The following is a 23,892-nucleotide window of genomic DNA, read 5'->3' as shown; positions in this document are numbered from 1 at the left end:
AAGCATTTAAAGTAATTTGTAATATATTTATGAGCATATATAAATATTTACAAACATTTATAATGGCTGATTCATGAAAGTTATTATAAAGTGGTACCAAACGTGGTTTGTGCGAAGGGACTGCCTAAAAAGAAAGACATTCCAGTATAGTTAATTTAAAAAATATATTTTTACATATAAAGAAAACCACACATCTAGGAACATATAGAAAATCACCTTAAACAATACGCAGTTATGTATTAAAAGACAAAACAAAAAATAAAGACCATAATTACCATCAACATGAGTTGAGCTATCACTTCAATCATCCAACTTGTGATCACTGGGCAAGTAATACCAAAGATTGGACCCTATGCATCTCTGCTTGGCACTCAGCAGTAAAGAGATAGATTGCAACAGACTAGGGTCCTGTCCAGGAGGTGTACTTGTACATCAAGCTGCCTCATTCTACAGAAACAGGATTAGCTCCTGCTCCTATGAGCCGATCCGGCTCCCATTAGTCGAGGCTCATGCTACTTAGTAATTTACTTATTACCTCAATCAGAACTAAATAATATGATATTAATTCTTAACCATTATTGAGTGGTGCGAGGGGAATAGGTTAATAACCATGATACGTCAACCCTGGTGGACTGAAATGTTTGATGTAGAAGGGTTTGGCAAATATTCAAACAATTATATGAGGAAATTGCAAGATAAAAAAACATTCGTTCTGGTCTCAGCAAAATCAGAAATCAGCATTATATCACTTTAGTAATTAGTAATGCATTAATTGTGAGATGAATAGAAAATGACATACGTGCATCGCTACATACAGTATATTGTATAAAAGGACATACGTGCATCGCTACATACAGTATATTGTATAAAATGACATACGTGCATCACTACATACAGTATATTGTATAAAATGACATAGGTGCATCGCTACATACAGTATATTGTAGAAAATGAAAGTGACATGAGAGAAATAAGTAAGTCAATTGTAAAAGCACATGCATACTTCCTATGCAATTGTCACATATACACCAGCCCCTATCAGTCCCCGGCATCTTTTTGAACTGAAGGAAGTACATGCACTTGTGTCTTGAAGGTGTGATGGTTGTCATTGTAAATCAATCACCCATCAGAACCAATTCTAATATTCAATTCATTAAACAACAATTATTCAATTAATTTCACAAACATTTATCAGCACACTATCCAGTGGATAAATGACAAATACAATTTACAGGCAGGTGAAACAATAATTTCCTTTCAGAAAAACATTGTCACGTACATCAGATATGTGTAGTGAGTGTGTTGTTTTATAGGGTCAACCCTAGCAAGAAAGCACCGATGCTCAAGTGCACTTTGACAGATTTCTCACCTTGTCAGGTCAGGTTTTCAAACCAACTACCTTTCGTATACTGGACCAACACTCTAACCGCTAGGCTACCTTTCCACTCAGTTATCAATAAGAATCTATAGTTGCATGTTATAAAATTATTATTTCAAGGACATGAAATCATTGAAAAAGTGATGTCCAAACATGACCAGTATACTCTACTAGATTGAGGACATCATAAAATTGCTTATTTTTTTCACTATAACTGTAAAAGTAGCTGTAATATTGGTCTCTATCTGTTCAACAGGGATGTGTACTATAAATCAACCTCATCTCAGGTTCTCTACTGTACATCCTCGATTACCAGACCACAATGAATGCAAAGAACATTCTTACTGATACGCGTACACAAAAGTTATGCTTATAATGTAACCGACAACACAGGTCATCCCTGCCAGAAATGGATGGATGAACACCTTTGTTACAATTCATAGGCCGTGATCAGCAAAAGCCGTCATACTGCTCAATCATCACCTTTGGACATTTGAATAACAACAAACCTTGGCCCTCTGGTTTCTGTATAAAATTGCCACAGAGTGATGGTAGAAGTACAAGCTGATCTACTGTCAACCACCAACCACCAACATGGGCAAGGTAATCTGAGCAGACTCACAGTAACTACATGTAGGCTACAGTTTTATAATAGTGAAATGTACATCCTATATTCTGTAAATATAATAGTACAGAAATATTACAGAAACATTAGCTATGTGTTACAGGAATCAGTAATCCAACATTACCCGTGTCTAAAAATAAAATGACCGTACAGTACATGCTTTATGCCATTTCAGGAACAAAACAAATATGTCCCTCCTTTTCCTATAGATTACCTTCTACGAGGACAGGAACTTCCAGGGCCGCTCCTATGAGTGCATGAGCGACTGCCCCGACATTTCCTCCTACATGTCCCGCTGCCAGTCCTGCAGAGTGGAGAGCGGCTGCTTCATGGCGTACGAGCGCGCCAGCTTCATGGGCCAACAGTTCTTCATGAGGAGGGGAGAGTACCCTGACATGCAGCGCATGATAAGCATGGGCATGATGTTTGACAACATCCGGTCCTGTAGAATGATCCCCCAGGTAAGACACCTTATCTCACGTTTATACATTATTGTGCAATTTCCTATTTTAGGATGAACAACTTTCAAAGAACATAAACATCCTACATTAATGTAAATAAATGCATTACAGCACAGAGGATCCTTCAGGATGAGGATCTACGAGAGGGAGAACTTCGGAGGTCAGATGCACGAGATGATGGACGACTGTGACTCCATCCAGGAGCGTTACCGTATGTCAGACTGCCAGTCCTGCAACGTGATGGACGGCCACTGGCTGATGTACGAGCAGCCCCACTTCAGAGGCAGGCAGATGTACATGAGGCCTGGAGAGTACAGGAGCTTCAGAGAGATGGGCATGAGTGGCATGAAGTTTATGAGCATGAGGCGTATCAATGATATGTGCAATTAAATGTATTTAATTGTTCAAGGTAATAAAATAATTGAAGATCTTTCATAACTAAATTGTCTGTCTGATTTTCATCTACTGGTATTCAGCTTCAGTCAAAACAAATTGCACACCATATTTAACATCACTGAAGCTTTGTAAATAGGTGACAGGTAGCCTAGTGGTTAAGAGCATTGAGCCATTAACTGAAAGGTCGCTGGTTTGAATCCCCGAGCCGACTAGTTGACAAATCTGTCAATGTGCCCTTGAGCAAGGCGTTTAACCCTAATTGCTAAATTTTACCACAGTGATTACATGACAACGTGCTGTAAGTAGTATGGTGCAACTCTTTTACATTGTGCAAGTTGCACTCCAAGTTTCAGGTCATACCTGAATGCTTTTGTGACGTTTTTAAAGACTTTAAGGTACACTAAAAATGATTTAAAGAAGGGGTTTATAAGTTACAATGATTTAAAGAAGGAGGTTATTAGTTATTTAGTTCATAGATAATTATAGTAGAATGGTAGAAATAATGTGCTTGTCTTTTAGCTGGTTGCCTGAGCTTGCATGGCTGCACTGGTAATTAATTTCAGTAGTACTCAATAACATTGCAATCATACATGAGATCACTATTTCGCACGGGCCAAAATAACAATCACATAATTTCAAACATATGTGTTTTAACTGTTTATTTATCTGCTCTATGAACTATTAGTTCACATTTTATAAACTAATTATTGCCACTTATTAAATCCCTTTAAGTACACCTTAAGAACATGTTAATGGAGACAACTGGAAAACGCCTTAATTAATTGTAATTCTTTAAATATATATATTTTTATTTTGGTTAATATATTGTGTATCGACAGTGGGAGACATACATGACAGATGAGAACGTCGGGATTCGTAACCCCGTTTCCAGTGGGTATGCCTGGTCTGGAATGGGTAGCTCTACCACTAGACCAGACACTGTTACGTTCCATACAATTCTAAAGGGACTCAAATATTCCTATGAGGAGTACCTAATTACCCAGAGTGCTTATGGCACACATCACATGGGAGGATGATGCCTTTATGTCTCAACTCAAGGCCCACAACTGTGGATGTAGCTAGTCTGCATATCAAAGAAATAGCATATCATATTTATGTTACTAAGGGACAGCATACACGAAGGCCTAAATCCTAACCTCAGGACCATGTGCTAAACTCAGACTTGTGTAAATTGTGAATTGAGATCAAATTAAGATTCTGTTAAGATTCTGGCCAAAGAGAACAGCAGGAACATCAAATTAAACTTTGATTTGTCATCTAACTGTACAAATAGATATTGGTCTGATTAGTAGGCTATACAATAAAATAAATAAATAAATAAAATACAATAAACCAGTTGAGAACATGTCCTCAAATTCCAACCAAGTTTTCAAGTCTATTTAGAGTAATAAAACGTGTTGGGTTGCGGATTGTCTGGAAAATTAGTGTGAGATATCGGCATATTTATGTTAATTTCAAAATGGGAATAGAGGGAGGTTGAAGACCAAGAAGGAAAATGTGCTCAGAACAGTTCTAGTGTTATGTGTGTTTACGACCGACTGGTTACCAATCTCCACAGTTTAAGCTTGCTGAGATAATACCTTGGCATTAGCTAGGGGAGCTAAAGCAAGTGTTCAGGTCTCTGGCAAGGTTACTTATCAAGCCAGTCTAGTTGACAGAGTGTGGTTGATGATGATGAAGAACCAAATTTGAATAGAGAAATTATTTTTTGAAATAGAGATAATATTGTGTAGAGGTAGTTATACAGTTGGGAATATACATTTTTTTTATACAGTATCCAAAAACAAATTCAGTTTCCTAAACTGTTTTAACTGTTATGTTGTGCAGAATTGTGCTTGATGTACACATTTTTATTGAATGAGTCTTTGTGTTCTCTCCGTCACTCACATTGAGGTATTGAGAGTTGCTGTTGTGCAACAAATGTGCAGGTGTTCATATCTTGGTGTTGAGATAAAAAACAGTGTTCTTTTTGAGTGTTGATTCTAGTGGGGTTAACACCAGTGGGATTTAAATGGACCCCACCTACAGATAGTAAAATAAGTGTTGTTTGAATCACAGCAGAATCAACACCACATGGGGTTGTTGTTTCCCCCTGTACATATCCCTGCTACTGTTATTTTACTGCTGCTCTTTAATTATTTGTTATTCTTATCTCTTACTTTTTTTAGGTGTTTTCTTAAAACTGCATTGTTGCTTAATGATATCTCTGTCACTAGCAAATACAGTCACGGGTGGTACTAGAATCTCAAAAATTAGCTCTAAAAGCACCCTGGGAAATAAATATGAAAATAACACTTTAACCCTACAGTGTTAAAAAAAAAAAAAAGTTACTGCAAGACCACAGGTGTTAATTACCCAACACTGAGAAAGTGTAACAGCATCAGCTCCAATAAAGTGTTTATTACCCAACACTGAGAAAGTGTAACAGCATCAGCTCCAATAAAGTGTTAATTACCCAACACTGAGAAAGTGTAACAGCATCAGCTCAATAAAGTGTTAATTACCCAACACTGAGAAAGTGTAACAGCATCAGCTCTAATAAAGTGCTAATTACCCAACACTGAGAAAGTGTAACAGCATCAGCTCTAATAAAGTGCTAATTACCCAACACTGAGAAAGTGTAACAGCATCAGCTCTAATAAAGTGTTAATTATCCAACACTGAGAAAGTGTAATAGCATCAGCTCTAATAAAGTGTTAATTACCCAACACTGAGAAAGTGTAACAGCCTCAGCTCCAATAAAGTGCTAATTACCCAACACTGAGAAAGTGTAACAGCTAATAAAGTGCTAATTCTGAGAAAGTGTAACAGCATCAGCTCCAATAAAGTGTTTATTACCCAACACTGAGAAAGTGTAACAGCATCAGCTCCAATAAAGTGTTAATTACCCAACACTGAGAAAGTGTAATAGCATCAGCTCTAATAAAGTGCTAATTACCCAACACTGAGAAAGTGTAACAGCATCAGCTCTAATAAAGTGCTAATTACCCAACACTGAGAAAGTGTAACAGCATCAGCTCTAATAAAGTGTTAATTACCCAACACTGAGAAAGTGTAATAGCATCAGCTCTACCCAACACTAAAGTGTTAATTACCCAACACTGAGAAAGTGTAACAGCATCAGCTAATAAAGTGTTAATTCTAATAAAGTGTTAATTACCCAACACTGAGAAAGTGTAACAGCATCAGCTCTAATAAAGTGTTAATTACCCAACACTGAGAAAGTGTAACAGCATCAGCTCTAATAAAGTGTTAATTACCCAACACTGAGAAAGTGTAATAGCATCAGCTCTAATAAAGTGCTAATTACCCAACACTGAGAAAGTGTAACAGCATCAGCTCTAATAAAGTGTTAATTACCCAACACTGAGAAAGTGTAACAGCATCAGCTCCAATAAAGTGTTCATTTTAAGTCAGAAAGTGCAACACCCCCGTGGTGTTAGGGACACAACGCTCTTGAGGGGTTAGTTCATCAACCTTTTGAAAAGTGTTGGTTTGACACTATTTCGGTGGGTCACAGTTCACACTAAGAAAGTGTTACATTTAACACAGTGGGTGTTAAAATTCTGATCTCAAATTATGTTTTTTTGGTCTTACTTTGGAAGTAAAAATATTTTAGGAGAGTGAGGTAAACATTCTTACGTCTTTGGATAAATAGCTTGAAAATTGAAACCATTATTTTATTGACTATAATTTTGTATTTGGACAATGAATATGACCATCAGTTTTCTCTCAAAATGACAGAATAAGATGTAAAACTATTAAATGCCTCGATTCAACAAATGTGTTGGAACCTTTCATGGTGTATACTAGGTTATAGGGACAATAGGTAGCATGTTTTCATACTTATTGCGTGAACACTATAGAAGACAATAGGATTGCAGGTGGACCTAACTTTATTTAATTTAAATGTTAGGCTCAGTTTCATGTTGACGATGTATTGCCTATCAGTTTGGGTGAGCAAAAACACGTCTGATTGAACCAATCCTTGAATTGATGGCTCCCCAGTCACTGTATCTCCTGTACTCGCCAGGCCTCAGGAGGTACTGCCTGCCTCTGTAGTTGGGATGCTCATAGAAGAGCCAATACCCCTCCATAACATTGCAGGAGTGGATATCATTGTACTGGAATCGATCATAGAGGGAGGGGAGGTCATCGGCAAACTCCAACATCTGACCGCCAAAGTCAGAGCGCTCGTAGATTCTCATCTTGTGAGCTCCCTGATTCTGAGGACAAGGGAGAGAAGACAGCTACGTTCATTCAGTTGATTTACTATTAAGTTTCAAGTTTCATTTTTATTTACCATGTTTATTACTACCTACATCAATGATGGGTTAACTTGTATACCAGGAAAGAGGAATATGGGCTCACTTGAGGAATCATGCGGCAGGATTTCACACAATCATTAAAGCCCATCCAGCGCTGGTAGTCGGGATACTCTCCCCTTCTCAGAAAGTATTGGTAGCCCATGTAGTTTGGCCGCTCATAGACCATCCAGCTACCGCTCTCCACTTGTATGGAGTTACAGAGGCTGAAATGGATGTGCAGGTCGGCACAGTCGACGGTGCACTCATAGGAGCGACCCTGGAAGTTCTTGTCCTCGTAGAAGATGATCTGAAAACAAATACTCTTGCAATTAGCCAGAAGAAAATGTGACAAGAATGTGTTCAGAACTGTGTAGAACTTTCCTTTAAGTGGTGGTTATAATACAATGCTTAACACTGGACTGCATTATTCTATATATCTAAAATTATTCTACTATATCTAAAAATAGTAATGGAAGTAAACATGCTTACAGGTGTAGGATCTTAATTTTATCATTCTTTTGTTGCTGAGAATTTTCAAGCACCAAGCTTCGTGATTTACATAAATTCTCTGCAAATCCACACTAACACATGGTTATATTAACAGTATGGCACTTTTCATGTAGCCTACTTTTTGCCAGCTAATAGCCTAACCACCAATTAAGCTGCATTATGGACTAAATGTTCAAAACCTGTTGCTGCAGGATTATTTTGCCGTGACAATGTAGGTCAAATTAAGATCCTACATCTGTATGAACAATGGAAATAACATGTGTATGGCTGGTAAAACAACCCCATTCAGTTCAACGCAAAGGATCTCTCGCAGGTGTTCATTGTTCTGTGTTCTGTCAGACAAACAGTGAACAAGAACGTGCGACGGGACAGAATATGTGCAGCGAAACAACAATCCTTACCTTTCCCATTGTGTTGGCTAAATTTGGTCACACTGCAACACTGACTAGGCGAACCATGGCCCTTTTTATACCCTCTAGGAATAGAGACATTGATATGTTGATCAATTAACTTTAGATGTCAGCCTTTTTGAAAAGACAGTACGGCTGCCAAACTACAAAAGACAGTTGTTTTTCTTTGTCAGCAGGGTGAATGACCTTTTTGTTCCGTACACAAAGGCTTCAATGGTGCTAATTAACCCCTCATGTAATAAACATGTGTTTATCAGTGGCAAAACAAGATCTAGTAACTTAAACAACGAATGACAGAATACCCAACCCAAAGCTGATGACAGAATGCCCAACCCAAAGCTGATGACAGAATGCCCAACACAAAGCTGATGACAGAATGCCCAACCCAAAGCTGATGACAGAGTACCCAACCCAAAGCTGATGACAGAATGCCCAACCCAAAACTGATGACAGAGTACCCAACCCAAAGCTGATGACAATACCCAACCCAAAATGACAGCCCAACCCAAAGCTGATGACAGAGTACCCAACCCAAAGCTGATGACAGAGTACCCAACCCAAAGCTGATGACAGAGTACCCAACCCAAAGCTGATGACAGAGTACCCAACCCAAAGCTGATGACAGAATGCCCAACCCAAAGCTGATGACAGAGTACCCAACCCAAAGCTGATGACAGAGTACCCAACCCAAAGCTGATGACAGAGTACCCAACCCAAAGCTGATGACAGAATGCCCAACCCAAAGCTGATGACAGAGTACCCAACCCAAAGCTGATGACAGAATGCCCAACCCAAAGCTGATGACAGAATGCCCAACCCAAAGCTGATGACAGAATGCCCAACCCAAAGCTGATGACAGAGTACCCAACCCAAAGCTGATGACAGAATGCCCAACCCAAAGCTGATGACAGAATGCCCAACCCAAAGCTGATGACAGAGTACCCAACACAAAACTGATTTATCAAGCATTTATTTGATCTTTAAAAGTAAGCTCTCACAGATACACATGAATTGATTTATGTGATTCACCTTTCACTGGAGTGAATGTAAAATATGATCAGATGTGCACAAATATCACCATTATTGTTTGACATGTACTACTTTCTGAATCTCTAGCTACATACAAATATAATCCATTAACATTTCAAACACACTGCAAAATATAATAACAATATGATGGACTATAAGAAAAGGACAGATTTGACTACCCTTGCCTGGTGGTTTCCGTACTGTTTCAGGGGTGAGGTTTTGGAATATGTCCAGTCAACTTGTGCTCGTGCCACCTCTGGTCTCAGTTGATCCACAGCCAAGTGAGGGGCTGCTGGTGTGGCCAACAACCCAGGTCATGTGATTGACTGTATTGCTAGAATTTTACACTATAGTCACCAGGAGAGTGACTCTAGTGGCCAGCAGGAGAGTGACCTTGAATATTTACATTGGGACTAATTTTGACTGTAATGAATGGCTGCTTCCCGATTCTCCAGTCATTTCCAGAAGTGCGTAATGAAACCTGAATGACTGTGAATTGGAACAGGACAAACTGTTCAACAGTACAGTCTACCATCATGGTCACTACTCACATATTCAAATAGCAAACTGCTTCCACAACACCTTGTGATTCCTCTCTGCAACAACTCTGTCAGCTGATAGACAATCACAAGTTGGTATCAAGGTAGTTTGATGTTAAAAATACAATTGAGAGAGATTGCGGTTCCACTTTTTTTTGTATTAAAATATGTCTATGACTACAAAAGAAGCCAAAAGAGTCTTTTGCTTTCAAGGTAAGGAAACATACATGTAGTGACTACAGCTGCAGAACCTATGCCAAATTCCCCAGGCTATTAGGCAATCCCAGATCTTGTGATGGTTGACAGCTTTATTCTAGCTAGATAATCGTTATTTAAATGTTTCTGTAGCAGTTGATATCTGAGCTCTCCGCTTCCTAATGCACACCATTAAAATGCATCACAACATGGTACTGTATATAAACAATGTGTTTGTTATTCATTACATCTAATTGGCCGATTTTTTACATGTTATTTAGTATTAGTCAACACTGTTTATTAGAAATGTATACATATCTACATTATGCTTATTGACATTATGTAACGGCTTTCTTCCGTCGAAAGAGAGTCGGACCAAAATGCAGCGTGGTTAATTCGATACATGTTTAATGAAGACAAAACACGAATAAATACAAAAACAAGAAACGGAACGTGAAAACCTAGACAGCCTATCTGGTGAAAATACAAACACACTGAGACAGGAACAATCACCCACAAAACACACAGTGAAACCCAGGCTACCTAAATATGGTTCCCAATCAGAGACAACGAGAATCACCTGACTCTGATTGAGAACTGCCTCAGGCAGCCAAGCCTATGCTAGACACCCCTACTCAGCCACAATCCCAAAGCCTACTAAAACCCCAATACGACAACACAATAAACCCATGTCACACCCTGGCCTGACCAAATAACTAAAGAAAACACAAAATACTAAGACCAAGGCGTGACACATTATACATATCTACATTATGCAGATCTACATTATGCATATCTACATGATGCATTACGTATATCTACATATACGTTATGATATTCAAATTGTATGTGATATAAAATATAAAATAAATTATATGTATATAAAATATAATTTATTATTTAGAAATCATAATAGCACCCCAGTCTTTGGATGAGTCTAACATCTATAAGGATTGCATCGAATGGTTAAGCCTATAAACTCATCATATTTGAGATACAATAATTCAACTGAATCATTTTTATTGACCCGTCATCTCTGTCCAAAATCCAGCACTCTGCTGTTATACTGTGTGCTGCCCTCTCCTGGGTTCCTGTGACTTTTCTAAGTGGCAGTATGTGTGTAAGGATGGCAGTATTTGTGGAGCATAAATGGTACAGTTTTGGAGGTGTTAATTACAATAAGACTTCACCTCAATAAATAATCAAGAATGTTTCATAGCTGTTTAAAGGGGCAATCTGCTTTGGTAAACAGCTGAGGGAATGGGCTTGAAAAATGTATCCACTGATATCAACAGTACATTTTAATTTTTTTAATTTAACGATGCAAGTCAGTTAAGAGCAAAATCGTATTTACAATGACTGCCTACAGTGGGTTAACTGCCTTGTTCAGGGGCAGAACAACAGTTTTTTTTTTACCTTGTCAGCTCAGGGATTCAATCCAGCAACCTTTCGGTTACTGGCACAACACTCTAACCACTAGGCTTCCTGCCGCCCCATGATGATATGATATGATATAAACAGTATATTTTTAACCATGTATTGGCTATACAGTGATTGTTTACATTTACAGAGGAGTTAAAACAAGCTTATATTGTTGGGTTCTGATGGGGCATTTATATAATATATATTCTTCATGAATCAATGGGTATATATCATTAATTTAAATGTCCAAAAATGTATGCAACTGCAGATTGCAGTTTAAACATCCACACAAGATGTATTCACAACAAATATCCACAATTCATTTTCTATCCTTCACAGTATGAATAATAAGAGTTGTGTCACAGTTGTGTCGTGTTGTTGCTTCTAATGCAGCTGAAGCAGGAGCTGTAATACAAAGTATTTCCAATAGAATATCTACTTACTACTAGAATAGACAGTACTTTAACATTTACTTCCACATTAACCATATATACTGATCAGTGGTTTTAACAGATTGAGATTTCTGAACATGTTCTAATACCATTAATTAATTCCACATCAGTTTTGAAATAGACTGACATTTCTGCTCCCATTGCACTTCTATGGGGAAACTAACCATATGAAAATGCAGATGTCTCTTCTGAATGCCCCTCTACCTCAAACCAAGGACTCAAATGAAAATTAAAGACACTTTCGTTTAAAAGTTAGGTGATTTTATTTATACTTGTAATTTTAGTCATTGGTGAATTTAATAACAAGAATCCAAAATACGCCTCATGCTGTTGAACCTCACAGTGTTGGAGCCCATTTGCATGCTCAACTCTCTCATGTTCCTGTACTCTCCAGGCCTCATGTACATCTGCCTGCCTCTGAAGTGGGGCTGCTCGTACATCAGCCAGTGGCCGTCCATCACGTTGCAGGACTGCATGTCGTTCATGCGGAAACGATCGGTCATGGACTCACAGTCGTCGCTCAGCTCGTGCATCTGACCTCCGAAGTTCTCCTTCTCGTAAATCCTCATCCTGAAGTTTCCTCTGTGCTGTAAATGGATATGGGAAAAATGTTTTTACCAAATCATTCCAAATATACCATCACATTGCTTTTGCTGGAGTTGTACATGTGGCCTATGGGAGTCAAAATGAACAGGTTTAATATATTTACCATGGGGATGTTACGGCAAGATCTGATGCAATCGCTCATGCCCATACGCTGGTGGTCACCATACTCTCCCCTCCTCACAAAGTACTGGTTTCCCTGGAAGTTGGAACGATCGTACACCATGAAGCAGCCACTCTCAACTCTGCAGGAGTTGCACCTGCTCAGGTAGGAGGTCAGCTCAGGGCAGTCGCTGGAGGTCTCATAGGAACGACCCTGGAAGTTCCTGTCCTCGTAGAAGATGATCTAGAAACACACAACAAAACCACAATTTATTAAAAATATATGTAGTTCTAACAGTACAGTACAATTCATTGATGGTTTTAAACTGCTGCTTAAATGCCCAGTTTCATCAAAGCTCCACACACCTTGCCCGTAGACATGGTTGCAGTTACTGTGTTGGTCTCAGGATTGCACAAGTTTCTGTATGTCCCCCCTATCGCTTTTATACCTGAGCCGACCAATAAAGAATATGTGGCTCCATTGTTCAAACCCCTGACAGAGCAACATGGCATAGAGGCCCCCCTCCCTGTACAGTACAAAGTGGCCTTTGAAGGGTCATTATTAAAGGGTCATTATTTCCAGCTGGGTGCATTTGTGAGGAGAGCCCATGCCTTTATTGTTTCTGTTGAATAACAATAGGAGGGGGAACTCTTCATATCGAGACTTTTCAGAGATATTCCACTAAGTTAACTGACATTTGTTCATGGGTATTACTATCTTTTATTTAAAGACAAACACAAAAAATGGAAGCATCATGATTCAAACATCAGTCTATTGGAAAAAATATAACACATGACTGAAAAACATGATTTCATATTAGCTGGTCTCGCCCAGTGTGAATCAATGTGGATGAAAATGAATATATTAATGTTCCCAATGTAATTAGATGGTTGTTGGGATTTTCCTTCCTCCAGCAAAACTGTAGGCAAACAATGACATTTTATATCTGGAATCCAAGAACATTCTAGTAGTGGTTAGTAAAGAGGAGCGGTAGTAACTATATGATTACTAAGTGCCTTCAGACAGTATTCATACCCCTTGACTTGTTCCACATTTTGTTGTGCTACAGCCTGAATTTAAAATGGATTAATTATATATTTTTCTCTCACATATCTAAACACAATACCCTAAAATGACAAAGTGAAAACATGTTTTGAGATTTCTTTGCACATTTATTGAAAAATGAAATACAGAAATATCTAATTTAATATCACACACCGAGTCAATACTTTGCAGAAGCACCTTTTGCAGCAATTACAGCTGTGAGTCTTTCTGGGTAAGTCTCTAAGAGAATTCAACACCTGTATTGAGCAACATTTGCCCATTATTCTTTTCATAACTCTTCAAGCTCTGTAAGATTGGTTGTTGATCATTGCTAGACAACCATTTTCAGTTCTTGCCATAGATTTTTAAGGAGATTTAAGTCAAAACTGTAACTCTGCCACTAAATAATATTCACTGCCTTCTTGGTAAGCAACTCACGTGTAGATTTGGCCTTGTGTTTCAGGTTATTGTCCTACTGAAAGGTGAATTTAACCCCCAGTGTCTGGTGGAAAGCAGACTGAACCAGATTTTCCTCTAGGATTTTGCCTGTGTTTAGCACCATTCAGTTGATTTTTTATCCCCGAAAAACTCCCCAGTCCTTAACGATTACAACCATACCCATAACATGATGCAGCCACTACAATTCTTGAAAATATGGAGAGTGGTACTCAATAATATGTTGTATTGGATTTTCCCCAAACATAACACTTTGTATTCAGGACAAACAATGTATTGTTTTGCCACATTTTTTTGCAGAATTACTTTAGCGTCTTGTTGCAAACTGGATGCATTTTCCCTCTGTTAATTAGGTTATTATTGTGGAGTAAAAACGACGTTGTTGATCCATCCTCAGTTTTCTTCTATCTTAGCCATTAAACTCAAACTGTTTTAAAGTCATAATTTTCCTTCTTCTCCGGCAACTGAGTTAGGAAGGATGCCCATATAGTTGTAGTGACTGGGTGTGTTGATACACAATCCAAAGTGTAATTAATAACTTCACCATGCTCAAAGGGATATTTAATGTCTGCTTTTTTAAACCGGTCTACCAATAGGTGCCCTTTGGGAGGAATTGGAAAACCTACCAGGTCTTTTTGGTTGAATCTGTAGTTGAAATGTACTACTCAACTGAGGGACCTTACAGATAATTGTATGTGTAGGGTACAGAGATGAGGTATTCATTAAAACATCTATTTAACCACAAGTTTTGCACATAGAGTGAGTCCATGCAACTTATTATGTGACATGTTAAGCGATTTTTCCTGCTGAACTTATTTAGACTTGCCATAACAAAGGGGTTAAATACTTATTGACTCAAGTCATTTCAGCTTTTAATTTTGAATTCATTTGTACAAATTAAAATGTAAAAAATCCACTTTGACATTAAGGGGTATTGTATGTAGGCCAGTAACAAAAATCTAAATTTAATACATTTTAAATTCAGGCTGTAACACAACAAAATGTGGAAGAGCTCAAGGGGTGTGAATACTTTCTGAAGGCACTGTATATAACATTTTACACTGACATGGAATAATTGTTAGGGGAATAATTCAGTACCAATTTAACATTTGGTAACTGCCTGGCACATAATGATGCCCATAAATGCTATTATTAATAGGCGTTTGGCCTTTTCTGACAATATTAACAGACCTTGAAGCAACATCTCAAGACATGAGTCAGGAAGTTAAAGCTTGGTCGCAAATGGGTCAGGACAATGACCCCAAGCATACTTCAAAAGTTGTGGCAAAATGGCTTAAGGACAACAAAGTCAAGGTATTGAAGTGGCCATCACAAAGACCTGACCTCAATCCCATAGAACATTTGTGGGCAGAACTGAAAAAGCGTGTGCGAGCAAGGAGGCCTACAAACCTAACTCAGTTACACCAGCTCTGTCAGGAGGAATGGGCCAAAATTCACCCAACTTATTGTGGGAAGCTTGTGGAAGGCTACCTGAAACATTTGACCCAAGTTAAACAATTTAAAGGCAATGCCAATTTAAAGCCAATTTAAAGGCAATGCTAATACTAATTGAGTGTATGTAAACTTCTGACCCACTGGGAATGTGAGGAAAGGGAAACAAAGGTCAAATAAATAATTCTCTACTATTATTCTGACATTTCACATTCTTAAAATAAAGTGGTGATCCTAACTGACCTAAAACAGGGCATTTTTTACTAGGATTAAATGTCAGGAATTGTGAAAAACTGAGTTTAAATGTATTTGGCTAAGGTGTATGTACACTTCCAACTGCAACTGTATCTGGATAGCATTGCCATTTATAGACATACCTTGGAAGACCACCTCAAGCATCTTAACAGAGTCTGCAAGGTAGGTACTTGGGTAACCAACTGGGAAAGGGAGAGGTCAGACCCCAGGTGGACAAATTGGAGTTCATTCAAAGCCAAAACTCAAGTGAAGTTCTTGCTTGGTCTTGTTTGAGGGAATGTATATTTTGTATTTCAGCATGGTGACTGGTAAATGTTCACACATAGAAAACAGAGTCATTTGATGTGCCTGATCATTTCCATATCTATCTCATTTGAAAACTAATATCTGACAATAGTTTTGCAAACACAAAGTTGTGTGTGCAAGATACAGGAGAACAGGAAAAGTTCAACCCAGAAAAAAGGTGTGAAGTGTGAAAAATCCAAGGTCCATCTATTTAGGTGTGTTTTAAATATGATTTATTTATTATTCATTTATTAAGCGGTATATTGAGCATTAACATAATACAATTAAAATTAAACAAACACGAAAGGGAAGAAGTATATACCCTCCATTTCTAAATGTTTTTTGTAGGTTTGGCATACTCTAGAGCATGGTAATATTTGATGGCACGTAAACACACTACTATTTAACCATTAAAAACAATTATATAGTTACCATATTATTTAATCAGTGAAGAAACTCTTATCCAGAGTGGCTTACAGGAGCAATTAGGGTTAAGTGCCTTGCTCAAGGGCACATTGACAGATTTTTCACCTAGTCAGCTCGGGGATTCAAACCAACGACCTTTCGGTTACTGGCCCAGCGCCATTTCTCAGAAACACTCATATATCATACTGTGTTCAGTGTTGTCTGTCCCTACAGGTTCATGTTTTGGGTCAGACACTGACTGGTTCATTTTACCTTTTTAAATCGGAAATTGGAAGGAAATGCAACTAAAAATGGTATAAAATATACATTATTAGCTACATCCATTAGGTAAAAGCTATGCATTGATAGTTCTATTACGACTTCCAACACTTTCTCCTACTCTTTGTTTTGTATCTAATCATGGGTCTCTAGTTTTACATTGGGCTCCAGTAGTAGAGTGATGCATTGGCGTGCCTTGCAAAATGTGATGATTTTATTCAAGGGCAAAAGGAGTATAGGATCAATGTAGTTTCAACCACTTATGGAAAGTGTTTGAATCAGGACAAAGCAGGACACGACTGGACTGGTAAAATTGTGTTGTGTTGGGCCTCTGTGGATTTTTGCAGAACAAGACAAAAGACTTGATATTAAATAAGAAAAAAAACCTTTTTATTTATTTAAAAGTCAACCGTTTCACTGAACAGGTGGGCCTGATAATTTAACAGGAGTCGGTGATCCTTCTAATGGAACTGAACTTCATTCCATTGTAACCCTGCATCTCTCTGAGGTTTCTGTACTCTCCAGGCCTCATGTACATCTGCCTGCCTTTGTAATGGGGCTGCTCGTACATCAGCCAGTGGCCGTCCATCACGTTGCAGGACTGGCAGTCTGACATACGGTAACGCTCCTGGATGGAGTCACAGTCGTCCATCATCTCGTGCATCTGACCTCCGAAGTTCTCCCTCTCGTAGATCCTCATCTTGTAGTTTCCTCTGTGCTGTTAAGATACATTTCGTATATGGGATTAGTTTATTATAAATGTTACACTGTGTTGGAATCTGTGATGTATCATGGTGCTTCATACCATGGGGATGTTACGGCAGGACTTGATGCAGTCATCGAAACCCATCATACGCTGGTAGTCAGGGTACTCGCCCCTTCGCATGAAGTACTGGTTTCCCATGTAGTTGTTGCGATCGTAGGCCATGAAGCAGCCGCTCTCAACCCTGCAGGAGTTGCACCTGCTAAGGTGGGATGTCAGCTCAGGGCAGTCCTGGCTGGTCTCATAGGAGCGACCCTGGAAGTTCTTGTCCTCGTAGAAGATGATCTGAAAACAAATACTCTTGCAATTAGCCAGAAGAAAATGTGACAAGAATGTGTTCAGAACTGTGTAGAACTTTCCTTTAAGTGGTGGTTATAATACAATGCTTAACACTGGACTGCATTATTCAATCAAATCAATCAAATGTATTTATGAAGCCCTTTTAACATCAGCCGAAATCACAAAGTGCTATACAGAAACTCAGCCTAAAACCCCAAACAGCAAGCAATGCAGATGTAGAAGCACTGAATTTTGATCTTTGTATAGTGTTATTCCTGTATTTAATGTATATATTTCTATAAAACCACTGCATTACTGTATATAGAGTAATAATCAGATCACATGACCTCTAAACTGCAAAGAACAATATTAACTCACCTTTCCCTGCATGTTTATGGTTATTTTGAGCGATGCTATAGCTATGCCGGTCTGCAGCCTGTTTTATACCTGATGTGACATCCAAAGAATCTCTGGTTCCATTGTATGAAACACATGAGTCAGCTTATGCTATGCAATGGTTGCTCCCACTGTTTGTCACCACAGACGGGAAAGCATTATTATGTACAGTCAAAGGGGGGGACAAATGAGAATATTCTGCCTTAAAAGCAATTTTGAGGCTAATTTAGATGCACACGTGTAGTTTTATATGTATTTGAGGCCAAATGGTCTTCGATTTCAGGAATTGCATTCTGAAATGAGTCCCTGTCATGTCTGTATTAATAGCAGTCCTATTTATCATTTTTTGGGGTGTTTTTTTGGGGGGGACAAATGCTATACTGTACTTCAGAATCTCAAACCAAATATATGTTTATTTGTCACATGCGCCAACTACAACAGGTGTAGATCTTACCGTGAATGCTTACTTACAAGCCCAGTTTGAGATAATAGAGTTAAGAAAATATTGACTAAATAAATTGAAGTTTAAAAAAATGTAACTATAAAATAACAATAATGAGGCTATATACAGGGGGTACCGATACCAAGTCAATGTGCGGGTTACAGGTTAGTTGAGGTAATACAGGTTAGTTGAGGTAATTGAGGTAATTTGTACATGTATGTAGGGGTAAAGTGATTATGCATAGATAATAAACAGTGAGTATCAGCAGTGTAAAAAACCCTGTTTTAAAATGCATTTATGACTCTTCCATTTCTTTTTGTATACCTTTAACAAAGGTACTACAGTATGTTAAACCAACTATCAACATTTTGATATTTACAACATTTTCATAGTTACTTATGCAAAAGTACCCACATGCCTACAAATGGCCAAAACGTCCCCAATGCCAAGGGCCGGTAAAGAGGAGTGTCTATGTTCCACATGTTCTGGGGGAAGCACCTGTTTCAAGCAAAGCATGCTTCTGTTGGCTCCTGACCTGTCTGCCAATCATGTACAACCTATCATCTTATCAATCCTCTTGTGGGCACACCTAGCTTTTTTCAAACATGAGATGAGGGGAGAGACAAGGGAGGTCACTATCTATGACTCGTCAGAGCTGCTGGTTTCCAGCATTGTGGGTACATGTTCTCAACTGAGGGCTGAATCACAACTTGATGACATGGATCAAACATTTTCACACAATTCTATCATTGACTTCTATCAATGCATGATTTAAATAGATATTTGAGCTACACATGCTTAGCATGTTTATATTTGGCAGGAGAGAAACTTTGGGTTTAGAAGTGGGGGGGACATAATAGTAATAATATTTTCTTTAGCCGGATAAACACTCCAAACAGACTACCCGACCACTCGGAGGCGTTCACATGGTCCTAAAGCACACCGTTGCCTCATTTTGTGTCACATTCCAATGAAAAACCTGGGGGGCACAAAAATGCCATTTCCTAATGCAGGGGGTACATGTCACCCCTGTCCCCAGTGAAAGTTGCGCCCCTGGTATTTGGTTGACCACCGGATTTATCCGTCATTGAGGAGTTTACCACATCCATCATCAGCTTCACGAATAAGTGCATCTTATATGTAAAATGTAAATATGTAAATTGCATGTATATGTAACAAAAAAGCTGTAAAAACAAAAATAGCTATTTTTGTCCACTGAAGAGTGGGGGGGGGCTGGGTTAATAAAAACAAATATATACAAAAATAAATAGAAAGAAATACATCGACGACGACGTCCCCACAGTGTCCGTACATATCCCAACCAGAAGCCATGGATTACAGACAACATCCCCACTGAGCTAAAGGCTAGAGCTGCAGCTTTCAAGGAGCAGGACATTAATCTGGATACTTATAAGAAATCCTGATACGCTCTACGACGAACCATCAAACAGGCAAAGCGTCAATACAGGACTAAGATCAAATCCTACTACACCGGCTCTGACACTCGTCGGATGTGGCAGGGCATGCAAACTATCATGGGAAACCCAGCAGCGAACTGCCCAGAAACGCGAGCCTACCAGATGAGCTAACTGATTTCTATGCTTGCTTCGAGACTAGCAACTCTGAAGCATGCATGAGAGCATCAGCTGTTCCGGACGACTGTGTGATCACGCTCTCCGTAGCCGATATGAGTAAGACTTTTAAACAGGTTAATATTCACAAGGCCGCAGGGCCAGACGGATTACCAGGACGAGTACTCAGAAAATGCATTGACCAGCTGGCAAGTGTCTTCACTAAAATGTTCAAGCTCTCCCTGACCAGTCTGTAATACCTACAGGTTTCAAGCAAACCACCATAGTCCATGCGTTGAAGAATGCCAAGGTAACCTGTCTAAATGACTATCGCCCCGTAGCACTCACATCTGTAGCCATGAAATGCTTTGAAAGGCTGGTCATGGCTAACATTAACATCATCATCCAAGACACCCTGGACCCACTCCAATTCGCATACCGCCCAACAGATCCAAAGATGATGCAATTTCTATTGCACTCCACACGGTCATTTCCCAACTGGACAAAAGGAACAGTGTCCGTATCACTAAGGACCTAAAGTGCATTGAGACAGTATTCATACTGTCACATCCTGACCTTAGTTTATTTTTTATGTCTCTGTTCTAGTTTGGTCAGGGCGTGAGTTGGGGTGGGCATTCTATGTTGTGTATTCTAGGTTTTGTATTTCTGTGTTTGGCCTGGTATGGTTCCCAATCAGAGGCAGCTGTCGATCGTTGTCTCTGATTGAGAACCATACTTAGCTGTAATCGCTGCCAAAGGTGCTTCTACAAAGTATTGACTCAGAGGTGAATACTTATATACATTTGGTATTTCTGTATTTCATATTTAATAAATAATGCTAATTTTAAAAAAAAGGTTGTCATTATGGGGTATGTGTGTGTAGTTGGGTGACAATAATTGTATTTTTGATCCATTTTGAATTCAGGATGTAGCACAACAAAATATGGAATAAGTCAAGCGGTATTCAAATTTTCTGAAGGCACTGTATTATGGTCCAAACACACCAACACAGTCGTCAAGAGGGTATGACAATGCCTCTTCCCCTTCAGGAGGCTGAAAAGATTTGGCAATGGCCCTCAGATTCTCAAATTGTTCTATAGCTGCACCATTGAGAGCATCTTGACGGGCTGCATCACCAATTGATATGGCAACTGCTTGGCATCCAACCGCAAGGCACAGAGGGTAGTGCGTATGGCCTAGTAAATCACTGGGGCCGAGCTCCCTGCCATCCAGAACCTCTATACTAGGCAGTGTCAGAGGAAGGCCCTAAAAATTGTCAAAGACTCCAGCCACCAAAGTCATAGACTGTTCTCTCTGCTACCACATGGCATGCAGTGCCGGAGCACCAAGTCTGGGAACAAAAGCCTCCTGAACAGCTTCTACCCCCAAACAATAAGACTTCTGAACAGCTTCTACCCCCAAACAATAAGACTTCTGAACAGCTTCTACCCCCAAACAATAAGACTGCTGAACAGCTTCTACCCCCAAACCATAAGACTGCTGAACTGTTAATCAAATGGCTACCCTGACTACTTGCATTGACCCCCTTATATTTGCACGGAGTTTCTTGCACTATGCATACTCATTGGACTCTACTCAAACACTTAATGGACTCTACCCACACACTCATTGGACTCTACTCACACACTCACACATACTACACTGGCACTCCAACACATGCATACACACACACACCTATACGTATTACCTCAATTACCTCAACTAACTCGTACCCCTGCACATTGACTCGGTACCAGTACTCCTTGTAATATAGTCGTTATTATTATTTTGTTGTGTTGCTATTTCCTTTTAGCAATTTTTTCTTACTTTTGAACTCGGCACTGTTGGTTCAGAGTTCGAAGTAGGTATTTCACGGTAAAGTCTACACCTGTTGTGTTTGCCACATGTGACATAACATTTGATTTTTATTTAATATTGTGGCTGTAGAGGGTCATTTATCAAACTGGTCTCTCTATATTCATTTTTTTAATTTTTTATTATGTTCTTGACTGTCTTAATCCTGCTGATTGGTTTTAATGTCTGTGTAAAAAAGCTGTACCTTTACCATACACAACAGTGGAGACTTCTGAGGGGATGATTGGCTCATAATAACGGCTGGAACGAAGCGAATGGAATGGCATTAAACACATGGAAACCATGGAAACCATGTGTTTGATGTATTTGATACCATTCCACTTATTTTGCTGCAGTTGCATAATGAGAAGCTTAAGTGAACTGTATTAATACGTATGACTGTTTATTGGAGATGGGTTGATGGGATGTTGGTGGAGTAGCGCAACGTGTATTATTAGTTAAGTTTGTTCACTCTACAAGTTGACCAATACATTAGTGTTAACATCAAAATCCCTCTTTATCATCTTAAGGACATTCATTTGAATGCTTTATGGCAGTCAATAAGTCATGCTCATAACAGCACTTAGTAGGTTTTATGGTATAAAGTACAATTGAAATGTTACGCATATTTACATTTACATTTAAGTCATTTAGCAGACGCTCTTATCCAGAGAGACTTACAAATTGGTGCTTTCACCTTATGACATCCAGTGGAACAGCCACTTTACAATAGCATATCTTTCTGGTAAAAATATAAACACAAAACGGCAAAATATTGAAATAATGTAGCACACTCAATTGTTTTGGATTACTAATCACTTTTATTTGGTCAATATGAGATGTCTAGCACATATCAGAGATACGCCTGATGCTCATAAACTTCATGCCACTCATGCCCATCTCTCTGAAGCTCCTGTACTCTCCAGGCCTCATGTACATCTGCCTGCCTCTGAAGTGGGGCTGCTCGTACATCAGCCAGTGGCCGTCCATCACGTTGCAGGATTGGCAGTCTGACATACGGTAACGCTCCTGGATGGAGTCACAGTCGTCCATCATCTCGTGCATCTGACCTCCGAAGTTCTCCCTCTCATAGATCCTCATCTTGTAGTTTCCACGGTGCTGTTAGGAGGAAAGAACATGTTGAATTATTTCCTGAATGCACCAGACTGTTGAATAGCTCAAATATGACTTGCATGATTAATTATGGAATTATGGGCCGTTACAGCAGCCTGAATATCATATTTTACCATGGGGATCATGCGGCAGGACCTGAAACCATCGCTCATTCCCATCATACTCTGGTAGTCAGAGTACTCTCCCCTCTTCATGAAGTGCTGGTTTCCCATGTAGTTGGGGCGCTCGTACACCATGAAGCATCCACTCTGGACCCTGCAGGATTGGCACCTGCTCATGTAGGAGGAAATGTCGGGGCAGTCGGAGCTGCACTCATAAGAGCGGCCCTGGAAGTTTCTGTCCTCGTAGAAGGTGGCCTGAAAACACAATGTATTTATTTATAATTTCTAAATATATAATTCAATAAATGCAACAAATATAAGCTTTTAGTTTTGTACGTAAAGATACAAAGATAATATAGAGAAAAATGTGTTTTAGAATAAAATAAAAATAAATGCTTACTCTTCCCATGTTCATGCCAGTGCTGGTCATTGTTGGTCACTGAGTTGCTGCTGTTGCTGCTGCACTGATGTCCTGTCTGTGGTAACCCTTACTTTTATACCTGACCTAATCCAAAGAATCTGTTAGACCCATTGTGTAAACCCCTGACCTAGCAACAGGGTATAGAGGCCTGTAGAGTGCTGAAGTACTGTACTCATATTTCCACGTGACTGGGTCCCAAAAAATACATAAAAGCCTATTTCCACTGTGAAACAGGTAACACAAAACCATTCAAAGGAACAATGGACTCTGACAGTGAAAACCATTGCATACATATATGCATATG

At 39.1% G+C, this 23,892-nt stretch overlaps 5 protein-coding genes across 5 annotated transcripts; 1 reads left to right on the top strand and 4 right to left on the bottom strand.

Annotated features, from left to right (window-relative positions):
* The first annotated feature begins 1,896 nt into the window (after window positions 1-1,896).
* Window positions 1,897-2,907, top strand: LOC115116607 (gamma-crystallin M1-like). The gene is made up of 3 exons (XM_029645101.2): window positions 1,897-1,981; window positions 2,213-2,464; window positions 2,576-2,907. The coding sequence occupies exons 1-3, from the start codon at window positions 1,973-1,975 to the stop codon at window positions 2,852-2,854; spliced, it is 540 nt and encodes a 179-aa protein (XP_029500961.1). The 5' UTR covers window positions 1,897-1,972; the 3' UTR covers window positions 2,855-2,907.
* A 3,120-nt stretch (window positions 2,908-6,027) lies between these two features.
* Window positions 6,028-8,185, bottom strand: LOC115116598 (gamma-crystallin S-1-like). Its single transcript, XM_029645092.2, has 3 exons — window positions 8,100-8,185; window positions 7,253-7,495; window positions 6,028-7,107 (listed from the first exon to the last, which is right to left on the bottom strand). The coding sequence occupies exons 1-3, from the start codon at window positions 8,106-8,108 to the stop codon at window positions 6,829-6,831; spliced, it is 531 nt and encodes a 176-aa protein (XP_029500952.1). The 5' UTR covers window positions 8,109-8,185; the 3' UTR covers window positions 6,028-6,828.
* Window positions 8,186-11,984: 3,799 nt separating this feature from the next.
* On the bottom strand, window positions 11,985-12,921 carry LOC115116595 (gamma-crystallin M3-like). Its single transcript, XM_029645090.2, has 3 exons — window positions 12,817-12,921; window positions 12,455-12,694; window positions 11,985-12,332 (listed from the first exon to the last, which is right to left on the bottom strand). Exons 1-3 carry the CDS (start codon window positions 12,829-12,831, stop codon window positions 12,042-12,044), a joined length of 546 nt encoding a protein of 181 aa, XP_029500950.1. The 5' UTR covers window positions 12,832-12,921; the 3' UTR covers window positions 11,985-12,041.
* Window positions 12,922-16,995: 4,074 nt separating this feature from the next.
* LOC115116596 (gamma-crystallin M3-like) lies at window positions 16,996-18,110 on the bottom strand. The gene is made up of 3 exons (XM_029645091.2): window positions 18,048-18,110; window positions 17,433-17,675; window positions 16,996-17,345 (listed from the first exon to the last, which is right to left on the bottom strand). Exons 1-3 carry the CDS (start codon window positions 18,057-18,059, stop codon window positions 17,067-17,069), a joined length of 534 nt encoding a protein of 177 aa, XP_029500951.1. The 5' UTR covers window positions 18,060-18,110; the 3' UTR covers window positions 16,996-17,066.
* Window positions 18,111-22,730: 4,620 nt separating this feature from the next.
* Window positions 22,731-23,674, bottom strand: LOC115116602 (gamma-crystallin M3-like). The gene is made up of 3 exons (XM_029645097.2): window positions 23,568-23,674; window positions 23,180-23,422; window positions 22,731-23,051 (listed from the first exon to the last, which is right to left on the bottom strand). The coding sequence occupies exons 1-3, from the start codon at window positions 23,595-23,597 to the stop codon at window positions 22,776-22,778; spliced, it is 549 nt and encodes a 182-aa protein (XP_029500957.1). The 5' UTR covers window positions 23,598-23,674; the 3' UTR covers window positions 22,731-22,775.
* Between the last annotated feature and the right edge of the window lie 218 nt (window positions 23,675-23,892).

Source organism: Oncorhynchus nerka, linkage group LG1 (assembly GCF_034236695.1).
Source record: "Oncorhynchus nerka isolate Pitt River linkage group LG1, Oner_Uvic_2.0, whole genome shotgun sequence".
NCBI classification, from domain to species: domain Eukaryota; kingdom Metazoa; phylum Chordata; class Actinopteri; order Salmoniformes; family Salmonidae; genus Oncorhynchus; species Oncorhynchus nerka.
Note: the sequence above shows the minus strand (reverse complement) of the source record. Positions and strands in the feature narration are given on the sequence as shown.